Source organism: Equus quagga, chromosome 9 (genome assembly GCF_021613505.1).
Source record: "Equus quagga isolate Etosha38 chromosome 9, UCLA_HA_Equagga_1.0, whole genome shotgun sequence".
NCBI classification, from domain to species: Eukaryota; Metazoa; Chordata; class Mammalia; order Perissodactyla; family Equidae; genus Equus; species Equus quagga.
The window spans coordinates 40612056-40624548 of NC_060275.1; the positions used below are offsets into that span (position 1 = coordinate 40612056).

The window sequence follows — 12493 nt, forward strand, 5'->3', positions numbered from 1 at the left end:
GAAACCAGGTGCAAGCTTCCAAGAGTCCTCTCCCAGTGGAATCACACAGGACGCGTTTATTCCCTCCGGCATCAAACTGTGACAACCCTTGTGAAATGTTATCTACCAGGGAGGCTCACTAGCGACTCAGTGCCCAAGGATTTTATTGGGGGCTGGACAGGTAAACATCTGCCTAGCACATACAAAAATTCCATATTCCCAGAAGAAAAGCACATATTCAGCATAAGTCACATCGTTTGGACAATTTGGGCACAGGTAGCCACTCTTAGTTAAGGTAGTAGGAGCACTCCTGAAATTGACATTTCCGGACGCCAGCCAAAGTCCAGCCTTGCACGCAGGGCTCCCTGAGGATATCAGCCTCAGGCCTACTGTGTTAACCCTCGCCTGCACTCTGATGTTGACTTGACGGTGAGCAGGGCTGATCCCCCCTGGAGGAAGTCAGCCATCCTGAGTAGTCTGACTCTACCAGAGATAGAGCTGAAGGAGGGAAAGGCAAAAAGAGAAAAGCTCTTGTGTTTTTAGAGCCTGGCTTTGGAGAGGCAAATGCTGTAAAGCTGACTTTGTTTTTTGATGAGCTGCCTTTATGGGTTCTGTTGTGAACCTGTTTCTGAAGACCTCCCGCTGCACCATGCGCGATCCATCACTTGGTTTCTGTTAGGCTCACCTTGACCTGGTAATTCATCTTCTTGAGTAGGGGATGCTTTCAAGACCATTCTAGCCAAGCAAGCTTCCCAAGCACCAGTTCATTCCACAGGAAGGTACTGGGTTCCATTGCCCCACCATGTCCAGAAGTACAGGCCACTTCGGCTCCAGCTCTCTCCCTTCACGCTCCCATCATGGACGGCTCCCACCAGCCTCTGGCCTTCAGACTTCTCCTTGTGCCTGCCAAGCCCCAGGAGGCATGGAAATATCTGGCTCAAGAATTCTTCCACCCATCTCTGCTTTGTCTTTGGGATGAAGAATGAGAGGAATGCTTTGTTCTCCTGTGGATAGAAAATGCCCAGTGCCACCACAACCTCCCACAATCACTCTTAAAAAAGTATCCCTACTTGCTAATAGTCTTCCACATGGTTGTGTATATAGGCTAAATACGTGTGCGTGTGTGTGTAAACACACATACATATAACCAGTCAGAAACAGTTCAGGAGCCTCTTTTAGCAAGTCCTGCATAGATGGCCTGGCAAACATCTTGAGATTAGCTTCAGCCTTAGAGTCTCAGCCTAAATTCTAAGACAGGAGAAGTGCCAAATATTCATGCATGTTGATAAATATATTCATAAGTAAATATCACTTAACATTCAGTGACTGTCTAGTTTTGCCAGTAAAAAATGATGCCAAAAAAGGAGAAAAGAGAATTCAGTATTCATCACATTGCCCTACGTGTTTCTCTCTTTGGATCTTCACAGCTCCAGTTCTCCAGTTTTTCCCAGCAATACAGATTTCAGAACTTTCTCAAGAGGCGGTTCCAAGTGCCTCTTCATTGGCCAAGGCCAACCACCTTGGGCTCATCTCCTAAAATCATGGACCACACTTTAATTTCTCTTGTGTGTTATAAGCTATTGACTCAGTATAATATTGGTTGCCCAGCCTGACTGCCCCAGTACTTCCAGGATATAACACACACACAGGGATTGATGTAATGTACACATGCACACACCATGAAATGGCCATGGGTAGAATGTATAGCAAATCCTTCTGAATTTTTTTTTCTTTTTTTTGGTAAGGAAGGTTGGCCCTGAGCTAATATCTGTTGTCAATCTTCCTCTTTTTGCTTGAGAAAGATTGTCACTGAGCTAACATGCATGCCAATCTTCCTCCACTTTGTATATGGGACGCTGCCACAGCATGGCCTGATGAGCAGTGTGTAGATCCAGACCCAGGATCCGAACCAGTGAACCAGGCCACTGAAGCGGAGCATGAGAACTTAACTAGTATGCTACTGGGCCACCGTGAATCCTTCTGAATCTTTGCAGTGAAATATCCTTTGAAGTCGAAGAAGTGCAATAGCGTGATAACACACTGAAGCAGCAAGAGCAAATGCAATGAGAGGTGGTCTAAAAGGACTTAAGTGTTGCTCACAGTTCTGATAATCCTCCCAATTGCTGTCAGAACCATCAGGTGGCTGCAAATGTCAGGAGAGAGCTAATTAGAGCAGAGGCCTTTACTGCCGGGTGGTCTAAGGAGAGAGTGCGCCAGAGGGAGTTTAAGTCAGAGAGTGCGCTAGCTGCCTGTAAGGACAGCCTAGATAACAATCCATCCCTTTCATTTGCCCCCACATTCGCCAAACACATTTCCTCCAGCCTTAACAGAATAGTCGACATTGTAATAGTATGATCATAATATTAAGAACATTTTGGAAATTAATTAATTTTAATAATCAAGTTTTGTAAATTAATCTAATTAAAATAAAAACAATATTACTAGGGCCTGGCTCAAGGTCTGGCACATAGTAGGAGCTCAATAAATATTTGGTGAATCCATGTTCCTTTTACTGATAATGACTTTTGCTGCTATGACAAACTGGAAAAATCCCTGTTTATCCTTATGATTTAGCTGAAGCCTCTCTTTCTCCCTGAAGTTTTAGTCATTTCCTCCCTGGTGTTTCTACTGCTCTTCTCCTAGAGCACTGTGGATCCTACCGCTCTGCTTATATTGTTCTCTTTCTTTCTACACCGTGAGATCTGGAATTCAGGAATGTGTCCCAGAGTTTAGCACAATGACTAATATTTCCTTGATACATATTTTTGAATGAAACGAATGAAGGAATGAGTTGATAGACAAATGATTCTTAAATGTACCTTTCAATATCTCCTGGGTTTCAAAGTGAACCAAGAGATTTCACTTTCCAACACTGAGTTTATGTGATCTACACCAGAAAATTCTTCCTTACAAATCCTCATTATACAGACCACACCCATTTCCTTCCTCCTGCCCTCAATAATTTGGGACAACTATGGGGCCATCATCTAAGAGAATTCAAACTACTTACTAATCATTTTTGCAATCCTGTTGCCATATCATCCACAGTGTAAATGGCCCTGGCTCCCTTGATCTTTCCCAAAGGTCTTATTTTCACAGGTTTAAATAATATGTGTTGCTCTACCACGTTAATTCATTGAAAGAGTTTACTGTTTTTTAATGACCCTTTTTAGGTGTAGAATAATGAAAAGTGCAATTTCTCATGTTGTGTTGGCACCTGGGAAAGGGCAGACCGCAAAGCACTAGCATGTGTCATCAACATGTCTCTGAAAACCCAACACTTCATAAAACAGAAAAAAAAAGCGCTGATCTGTGGAAGAGATTGCAACTTTCATTCCCAAAGGTTTTTTTGCTTTCCAAAAGTTAAAATAAAACTATATTTAACTTCTAGCTAACATGCCAGGAAGGATCCAAAATTAAAAAATTTATTTAAATAACACACTCATAATTTAGGGACATATTAGTGAAAATATTCTGATTAAAATAAAAATTGGACTTTGGAAGTCAGTTTTGCCTAAATAGCTAATTGAGGTCCGATTTTAAGTCCTCTTAGCCTCACTGGTTGTTGGCACTCACTCCGCCCCCGGCTCCAGTTAAGAGCTCAGAGCTAAAACTGCACATCAACTAAGATTTATTGAAAAGCTGTGACCTTGGCACAGTTAGGTCTACGATAGTGTCTAGAGAAATGCGTCACAGTTATTGAAGAACTTACAAACCTCCTTTGTTTAAAACTAATGTATGGATTGCAAATAGGGTGACATCTATCCTAGAAGCCATAGAATCCTGATCTAAGGCACATCTTCCTCCCTTTCTTCCTTTTTCTTCCTTCACTTCCACCCTCCTTCACTTCTTCTGGTACCCACCATATTTTCTACACCTTCCAAAGAAGTAAATTACACAGTATTTCTTAGCTAATGTTCACTCATTCATGCTACTAATGTTTATTGATTCACTAATATTTCTAATTACTGTATTAGGTATAAAAGCTATAGTGATACCTGGGTCTGACCCAACACTATGTACTGGGCACGGTGCTAGGCATAAAGCTGTAGAGATGACACAGTTGACCTGAAGGAAGGCATAGATTCTTTAGGGGTGACAAACAAAAGGCAGGCAATTTTAATATACCGTCTCATGACTTGGCATGTGTACAGTAAAGGCGTGCATTTAGGACAATAGGGAGTAAGAAAACAATACTCCTTGTCAGGAAAACTCTCCCTTAGATGCAATTTCGAACCACAAGAGAGAAAGACGCTCTCCTGGTTCTTGCACAGCCTCCAAACTCTAAGACAAGTGTAGTTTTTTTTCAGATTTATACATCTTGAACTCACTTCAGTAACTTTGTCTCCAGTGACTATGGGAACCTAGCTGAGTGTGTGCAGAACAAACTGGGGGTGAGGGAGAAAGTGTTGGCAACCTTTGGGTTCATTCAGAACCTCGACCAACTTACCACTGGATTCAGACAACGGGAATTTCTTACGGGGCTTAATTTTCCAGACTAACTGTCTGTAACAATCAAATCATCCCCAAACACACAAAACAATTGCATTTATTTGCAGTTTTCAGGGGCAGTGCAGTCCAAATATATCAGGAAAAAAGTAACAGAGCCTTTTCTGTGGTTTATTTATTCAATAATATCTATCAAGCACCTTCTTCATGTAAGATGTTTTACTCTGTGTCGGTTTCTGTCTTCAGAGAGTCATTGGCCAAGTTGCTAGATCTTTGTAGAAAGACTGGATGGTAGGATTAAACTAGCAAATTTTTAAACATTTATATTTCTCACTTATAGTTACTATAAAATTGAAGAAATTGTGAAAAAACAAAAAACTTCCGCTACCATCCCATGGCAAGGAATGCTCATTCATATTATTTAAGTAAGGCATGTTTCTTTCAGGTTATATTTATTTTCGACAGCATGTAATTGCTATTTGAATTTTCTCTGATGAATAAATATTTCATAAATATATATTGTAGCAATACCCTGCTTCCAAATATCATTTATTTTGCCAGTTTAGATAACTCCATAGAAAAGAACACTTTAAAAACAGAAATCACATAATTACAGGTAACATAAATTATGATATCATGAAATCAAAACTCAACGGAAAAATGTATGAAATACAAATGCAATTTAAATGTATAAAAAGGTGCTCTACTTCTATCATAATTAAATAAATACACAATTAAATTTTAACGAGGTACCAATTATTCATCTACCATATTGGCAAAGATACAAATCTAAACAGGGATACAGTGTAACACTATCCATCAACAGGTAAAATGCATCCATCCTTAGTCCATAAGTTTCACTTGGAGGAATTAATCCTGCAGATAAACTCCTGTGTGTACATGTGTTCCTACAAGGACACTCAGCACTGTTTGTCATAGCAGCAACCTTCGACACATGTCCCCTTCTCTCCATCCCTAGGGTCCCTTCTTGATCAAGGCTCTGTCATCTTGCATCTAGACCACAGTAGCGGCACCCTACCTCATCTCCCTCTTTTTCCTCTTTTACTCCCACAACATCCATAGTAGCCAGAGTGATGTTTTTAAAACATGAATCAAATTATGTCATTCTAGGGGCCTGCCCGGTGGCCGAGTGGTTAAGTTCACACACTTCACTTCAGTGGCCCAGGGTTTCACCAGTTCAGATCCTAGGCATGGATATGGCACCGCTCATCAGGCCATGCTGAGGCAGTGTCCCATATAGCAGAATCAGAAGGACGTACAACTAGAATATACAACTATGTACTGGGAGGCTTTGGGGAGAAGAAGAAGAAGAAAAAAAAAAAAAAAAAGATTGGCAGCAGACATTAGCTCAGGTGCCAACCTGAAAAAAAAGAGAGAAAAAAAATCAGGTCATTCCGCAGCTTAAAACCCCGCCAATGCCTTTCCAGCATGCTGAGAATAAAATCCACACCACTTATCCTGGCTTATAAAGACCCATCTCCCCAGCCTCTGCCTGCCTCTCGACTTCATCTCATGCCTCTTTGGCGCTTACCCTCAGAGTTCCAGACATGGAGGCTTTCTCTGGCCTTCTCAGGCACATCCAGCTCATTCTCACTTCAGGGTCCTGGCCTGGATTCCTTCCCCTTATTTTCTAACAATGGTTCCTTCTCAGCCTTCAAATTCTACCCCAAATGCCATTCCCCAGAGAGACCTTCGCTCACGGTCCCGGCTAGAGCAATAACCAGGCACTCACTCTATAACACATACTCCAATTTATTTCTCTTTATATCCTCTCTCATCACCTGGCTGCTTTCCTATCCATTATGTATTTATTTACACTCTTCATTCCCCTATAACATTAGCTCTGCGAGAGCAGAGACACTGACAGCTTAGTTTCCTGTTGCATTATCAGCAACCAGAAAAGTATCTGCATATACTGAGTGTTTAGTAAATGTTTGTCGAATGAATTAATAAATGGCCATCAGAAGAGAATGAAATGCATTATAGGATACCCATCAAATGGAACACTGTGCAGCTGTTAAAAAGAATGTCGTGGGAGACAATTTAAGCGTTGTTTTCTGACCTGCAATGTTGCACCTGATCTGCCCTTGGTCTCCCTCCTAGGCACTGTCTCAGATCTCTGGTCTTCCTGCTCTTCTTGGTACATCCCACAGCGGCCTGTGCTTCGTGGCCTTTGTGCTTGCCACTCCTGAACCTACACCCTGCACGGCTCCCTTGCTCACTTCAGTCAACTCTCTACTCAAAAGTCATCCACTCAGAAAGGCCTTCCCTGACCATATCAAAATTCCCTACCCCGTCACTCCCTCTTCTCTGACTCTGCTTCACTTTTCTTCATTATACTTGTCACTTGAAACAAAAGTGCCTATTTATTTGTGTCTGTGTTTATCATGTGCTTCTACTGAATAGGATGTTCCTTGATGCCGTTCACCATGACCTCCCCAGCAGGTAGAACATTGCCTGGCAGAGAGTAGCAGCTGAAAAAATATTTGATTGGTTGGGAATGAATAAATGAATGTACTCTTGACGTACTAAGCAGTGTGCCCATAGTACACTGCTGCCATTTGTACTAAAGGAAATGACTCATATGTATAATCTCCCTCAAGGAAAATCCAAGAACACAGTAACAGTGATAGCCTGTGTAGTAGGGAACTGAAAGGCCGGGGGTCAGGGGTAGGAGGAAAATTTATTAGTCCTGTATATCCTTCTTTTTTATCAGATTTTATTTTATTTTATTTTTACCATGGGTGTTCATTACTTTTCCCAAAAAATTAAGAAGTATGTCATATTTGACAGTTTTGCAAGTTTGTATATTTGAGGCCAAAAGGAAATCAAGGCCCTCAGATGTTACATTGAGATAATACACATTCAATAACCATTTATTTAGCAATCCTGTAAACTTGGCATAGCCCTATACAGTCTTGTTTGGATGTTCATAAAAATTTGTTGTTGCCAAGGATACCTATGCTTTCTGCTGAAAGAGGTATACATTCCTTATATGTAAAATGTGGAGGAAACAGAAGTATGGCTCTCTAGCAGAATAAGTCCTTCATAAATACAACAAGCCCCCTGCACATTTCATATGCCAGGAAAAGGGCCTCTGTGACCAGGATGCTCTGAATTTGCTTGCAAGGTTGAAACATGCCCTCCTTGTTTAAAAAAAAGAAAAACCCTCTGCCCATAGACTCTACCCACCCTTAGCTGGCTGATTTGCTCAGTGTCTTTCCGGCTCCATCAAACAACTGTACCCTACTTTAATAAAACCAACTATTTGAATATCTGGATTTATAGAAAAAAATTTAAAGGAGTGTTTAGTTGCTTTAATTAAGGATTCCTTTAAATATGAGAATAATAAACATTTAAAGTATGATTCAATACAAAAAAATTATACAGAAATTTCAGGAACACCATCATTGAACACACAGGTACTCAGTAATTACTTGCTGGTTGGATGAACATACCTATTGAAAATCAGTAGAGTGAAATGGATAAGAGCGTGGTTTGGGATCCAGATATCCCCATGATATCCCCGTGTTTGGATTCTATCTCTGCCATTCATTAGCTGAGTGTGACCTTCAACAAGTGACTTAACCTCTCAAGGCCTCGGTATGTCTTATAGAAATAAAATGAATGAGTAATGCCTCCCTTGGAGTTAGTTGTATTAAATGAAAGATATAGGTAAATGAAATATAGGTATATTTTCTCATGTATTATATTTTATCATACATTATAATATCACATATTATTTCCTTCACTTAATTTCTTCTTGCCTGAATGGTAAAAAAAAACACAAATGTTGTTATATTTTCAGAGATAGAATACAGGTAATTCTATATAAATCTAAGTGCATATTTAATTTACATCTATATATGGCCCCTGCACAGTGCCTGGCACATAGCAAATGGTCGGTAAGTGGTGGTTACTATTGTGAAAAGTAACACAAAATACACTGAGGGTTTGACTCTTCACTTTCATATCCACAAAAACCAATTTTGTGCAAGCATTCCAGGGTATTTTATTGCACCAGTACAGAGAGGGGTAAAAGATTTTGTGTAACTGAGATTTTTATGGCCTTAAAATTATGGGAAAACAATTAACAAGCATATAAGTGAATTGTGGCAGAGATTCAACTTGTAACAATCGCTAACATCTATTCAGTGTGTGAGGAGTCATTCTGCAGAGTAAATACTGTGACTTAGTATCCTCTCCAAGTTTATTTTATGGTACTACCTGCTTCCTACTTTCCTAATTAAAAATATTAAATGTAAATGCTTTAACTTCCCATACTAGAATAGAATTTCAGGTGCTTGGAGTGGAAAAGGCAAAAATGGTAGAAATTGCTTCACATTTAGAGACTAAATGAATATATTTCCTCAGATGACTAAAGGTTTTTCCTTTTTCAATTTTCTGGCTTTTTTTTTTCCCTTTCCTTCTATCACATCTAGTTTGTTTAATAAAGTCGAGAATTCTCACAAAGGGCCTTATAAACACGTGTTATTAGATTTTAAATCTGATTTGAAAGTGCCTCTCTCTTACTCCCTCTGAGTAAAGTGACCTTTTTAAATGGAGGGAAGTGGGTTTAGATGACAGTCATGATAAATGCGGTCATGTTCACTCAATAAAATAAGGCCCAGTGCATTTGAGGATAAATCAGTGAAATGTACAGCCCCACCTGTCTGTCTCCATCATTCATTTCCACTGTCACTTTCACAGTGGCTGATGGATCACAGTTGCTGTAAAATTAGACAGCCTTTAATCTCATTTCATCCTGATTAGCTTCTCTTTACCCTTTCCCTCTAACTCACTGACTGACACGCTAAAAACTCACACTGGGCTGTCTGTGAACACGGAGTACAAACTTCTCTGATACCTGCCTGTGAGGGCGAGGCCAGTGTCCACCGCTAGAGAAATCCGGAAAGGGTCAGGCGTGTATTCCTTGTTATTTAAAAGATCACCAATAAGAGCAGTACCTAGTGGCATTTTAAACAGATGTTTGCTCTTGCTCACTCCCCTATTTATTTTGCTTTCCTTCGGGTTTAATCAGAAGTCAAAGAAATCAGGTCTTTTGCAAAACTCAAACATTGATTTAATATAGATTTTTTTCCTAATAAACTTGGAGTGTTTTACATTCAGGATAATTTCAAAGAGTTATTTGTGTGTATTTGTAGCCTCTTGACTAACGGTAATAATTCAGAAAAGACAATAATTCAGGAATGAGAATACTGAAATACTCAGCCAAAAAATACAGCATACAGGTTTAAAAACAAGACCAAATATATGTAGATATATGTATAGATATCCATATATGTATATACGTAGATAAGCGAGAATACCTTCAAGTAGCCTATATATTAGGACTTCAAAGACCTTCTTTCTTATTTTGAAGGTTTCAGTAGTTTAGTGCAATAGTTTCATTTGTTTGCATAAAGCATAACAATAGGGGTAATCAAATGAGAAAGAAGCTTAAGAACAAATCATGTATTATTTCCTTCACTTCATTTCTGCTTGCCTGAATGGGAGCAAATGCATGGCAAAACCAAAACACAAGTGTTATATTTTCAGAGATTGTACTTTATTATAAAGCTGGACTTCTAGTTAAAAAGAAGATAATACAATTTTTCATTATTTATAAGATTTGGGCATTGAACTGACCAAAAATCTAAAATAAATATTGGAAGAGTGGGATCATAAGACAAATTGGTTAGAGTCAATGGCCTCTATTCTTACACTCTTGCCTCATGGGAATAGATGCATACAGATGACAATCGATGCTGTAAGTTTACACTGATCAGATGACATTATGATGAACTGGAGGGTGACCAGGCTGTTCACAATGTACATAATATACAAGCAGCATAGTTTTGTATTTGGTATTTTGAAACCAGCATCATAATCCAACCGATCATGATTTCAATTTTTTTAAAAAAAGGATATTCAAAACATATTCAATCTTAGTTGCTCAATGAACTCAGCGTATACTCTCCCTCAGTGGGCTCTGAGAAGTAAAGCCTGCAGGAGCTATATGGTTAGAAGCATTTTCCAAAGATGTAACTGAAGGTTGAGGGGCAAAAGGATGTTCCCGAGATGACTCCCTAAGTCAACTGACCTAACTGATAGACCACAGAAATCCATGACACACCCAATTTCCACATTATCCCAGAAATCAGGGCTTTCCGTACCAATGCCTTCTCCCTTGTGGATGTAAGTTCAAAAACAATGAATATTCACACTGAAAAATGAGTAAATAGTAAAATAATCAAAACTCCTAAAATCCTTTGGTAAGAAGCTTAAATGATCTGATTTGCTCTTTCAGAAACTGTTTCAGGTTTCACATCTCTGCCTGTTCCTTATTTTTTATTTTCAAATCTTAGCCAGCATAAATAAGTGCCTGCTAAGGCAAGTAAAATATAATAGAAACAAAATGAAATAAGAGCTATATATCATCCAAAATAAGTCGGGTATGAGATAGGCGCACTCTCTCTGTCTCTCTATCTCTCTGTCTCTCTGCCTCTCTCTGTCTCTCTGTCTCTGTCTCTCTCTCTCTCTCTCTCGGCATTGGCAAAAGAGCACAAAGTAAGAGCTGGCCCTGACTCATATTGATTTCTCACTGCACTGGTTTCTTAAGTGCTCTGTTGATCCGTGTCAAGCAATAAGTTCCCTGCCTGAACATGCACATCACCTCCCCATTTGTCCTCACCTAGATTTAAGGTGCCCATATGATGAGCTGAACAAGGACATCATTTTTCCTACTGGTGTCACTGGGCTCAAACCACTGCATGTGGTGTGATAACTAATGCTGTGTACATTTATATTTACCACGCGATATTATAATAGCAGAGGCTAACACTGCACTGTGCATGGGGTGACAGGGGTGTCCTATTCTGGTTGTGTGTGTCTCCCTAAAAGAAAATGAATGAGGACAAATACAGAGAATCCTGGCTTTAGTGGGTTTCTGAATAACACCCCCTCCCCACAGCCACCACATTGGGGCAGGAAGAAGGGCGAGACGAGGGGAATAGATATTTCTGATGTTCCTGACAGTTTTTATCTTTGTTACAGAAGAGCTCCTAAGCAGATAGATAGAAAATGTGTGATTGTGCTGCTAATGACATTGTACAGGAAATTAAGCGTATACATTTGGAGAAGGCATTAAATCAGCAGGACCTTAATTTAAAAACTTAAAACTGTATGGAAATTCAGCTTGCTCATTGCCGTGGAATAGAAAGCTACCAAGCACCCTGAGTCTGTTTCTGGAAAGATTGCCAGCAAACCAAGATTGGGCAGAGCATCTTAATGGCTCCAAGTGTGTGCAGGGTTAGTTCTTCCAAGAAGTAACCCCCAGCCCTGACCATTTGGGAGTGTCAGTCATTGTTTGAGAATGCGATCCCCATCATCAGGCAGGTGAGGAGAACTTATGAATCGAATGCAGCATGACAGGTTGTTCTTGACTAATTTGTGGAATAACATTATGTAAAATTAATCAAAAGGGGTTGGGTTTGCAATTGCTGTGAACACACCGCTGAGCCACTGTGCGTTGGTGGGTGCCCCGCTCTGCTGCCTCTGCTCTCTTCTTCCTTCTGACTTAGTGTCACATTTTATACACTTCGGTGAAAGCAAATAACTAGCAAGCCAGGGTACCAAGTCCGAAGATGGGAAATTTCATACGTCTTGTCTTTTCTCTTAATTCCAGTTATGCCGTACAACAGTGCCCACCACTGCGTTGTGGAGGTAGAAAACTTCTTGTTTGTGTTGGGCGGAGAGGACCAATGGAACCCGAATGGTAACTATTGAACTACTTACTAGGAGGTGCTCAAGGAGTACGTGTGTAATGAAAGGCACTAGTAGCAGTCCATTTTGTAATTACTGTGGAAAATATATTTCTGCACAGCAGGGACAAATGAAGTAGTCGGTGAATTGGACTGACAATTGGAGGCAGGGTCAATCGTTGAGCTGGCAGAGGACACACGCAGCAGAGCATTCACTCATTGACTGTCTGGGGATTTGGCTTCGCAGTGACGCCCCAGCCCCTCTCCTTATCCATCCCCTG

At 40.1% G+C, this 12493-nt stretch overlaps 1 protein-coding gene across 1 annotated transcript in view; it reads left to right on the forward strand.

Moving 5' to 3' along the window:
• Positions 1-12493, forward strand: part of KLHL14 (kelch like family member 14) — a 96409-nt gene that overhangs the window by 61666 nt on the left and 22250 nt on the right. The window contains exon 4 of the mRNA XM_046671011.1: positions 12137-12226. Coding sequence (XP_046526967.1) covers positions 12137-12226 — 90 coding nt within the window. The remainder of the gene's footprint in view (positions 1-12136; positions 12227-12493) is intronic.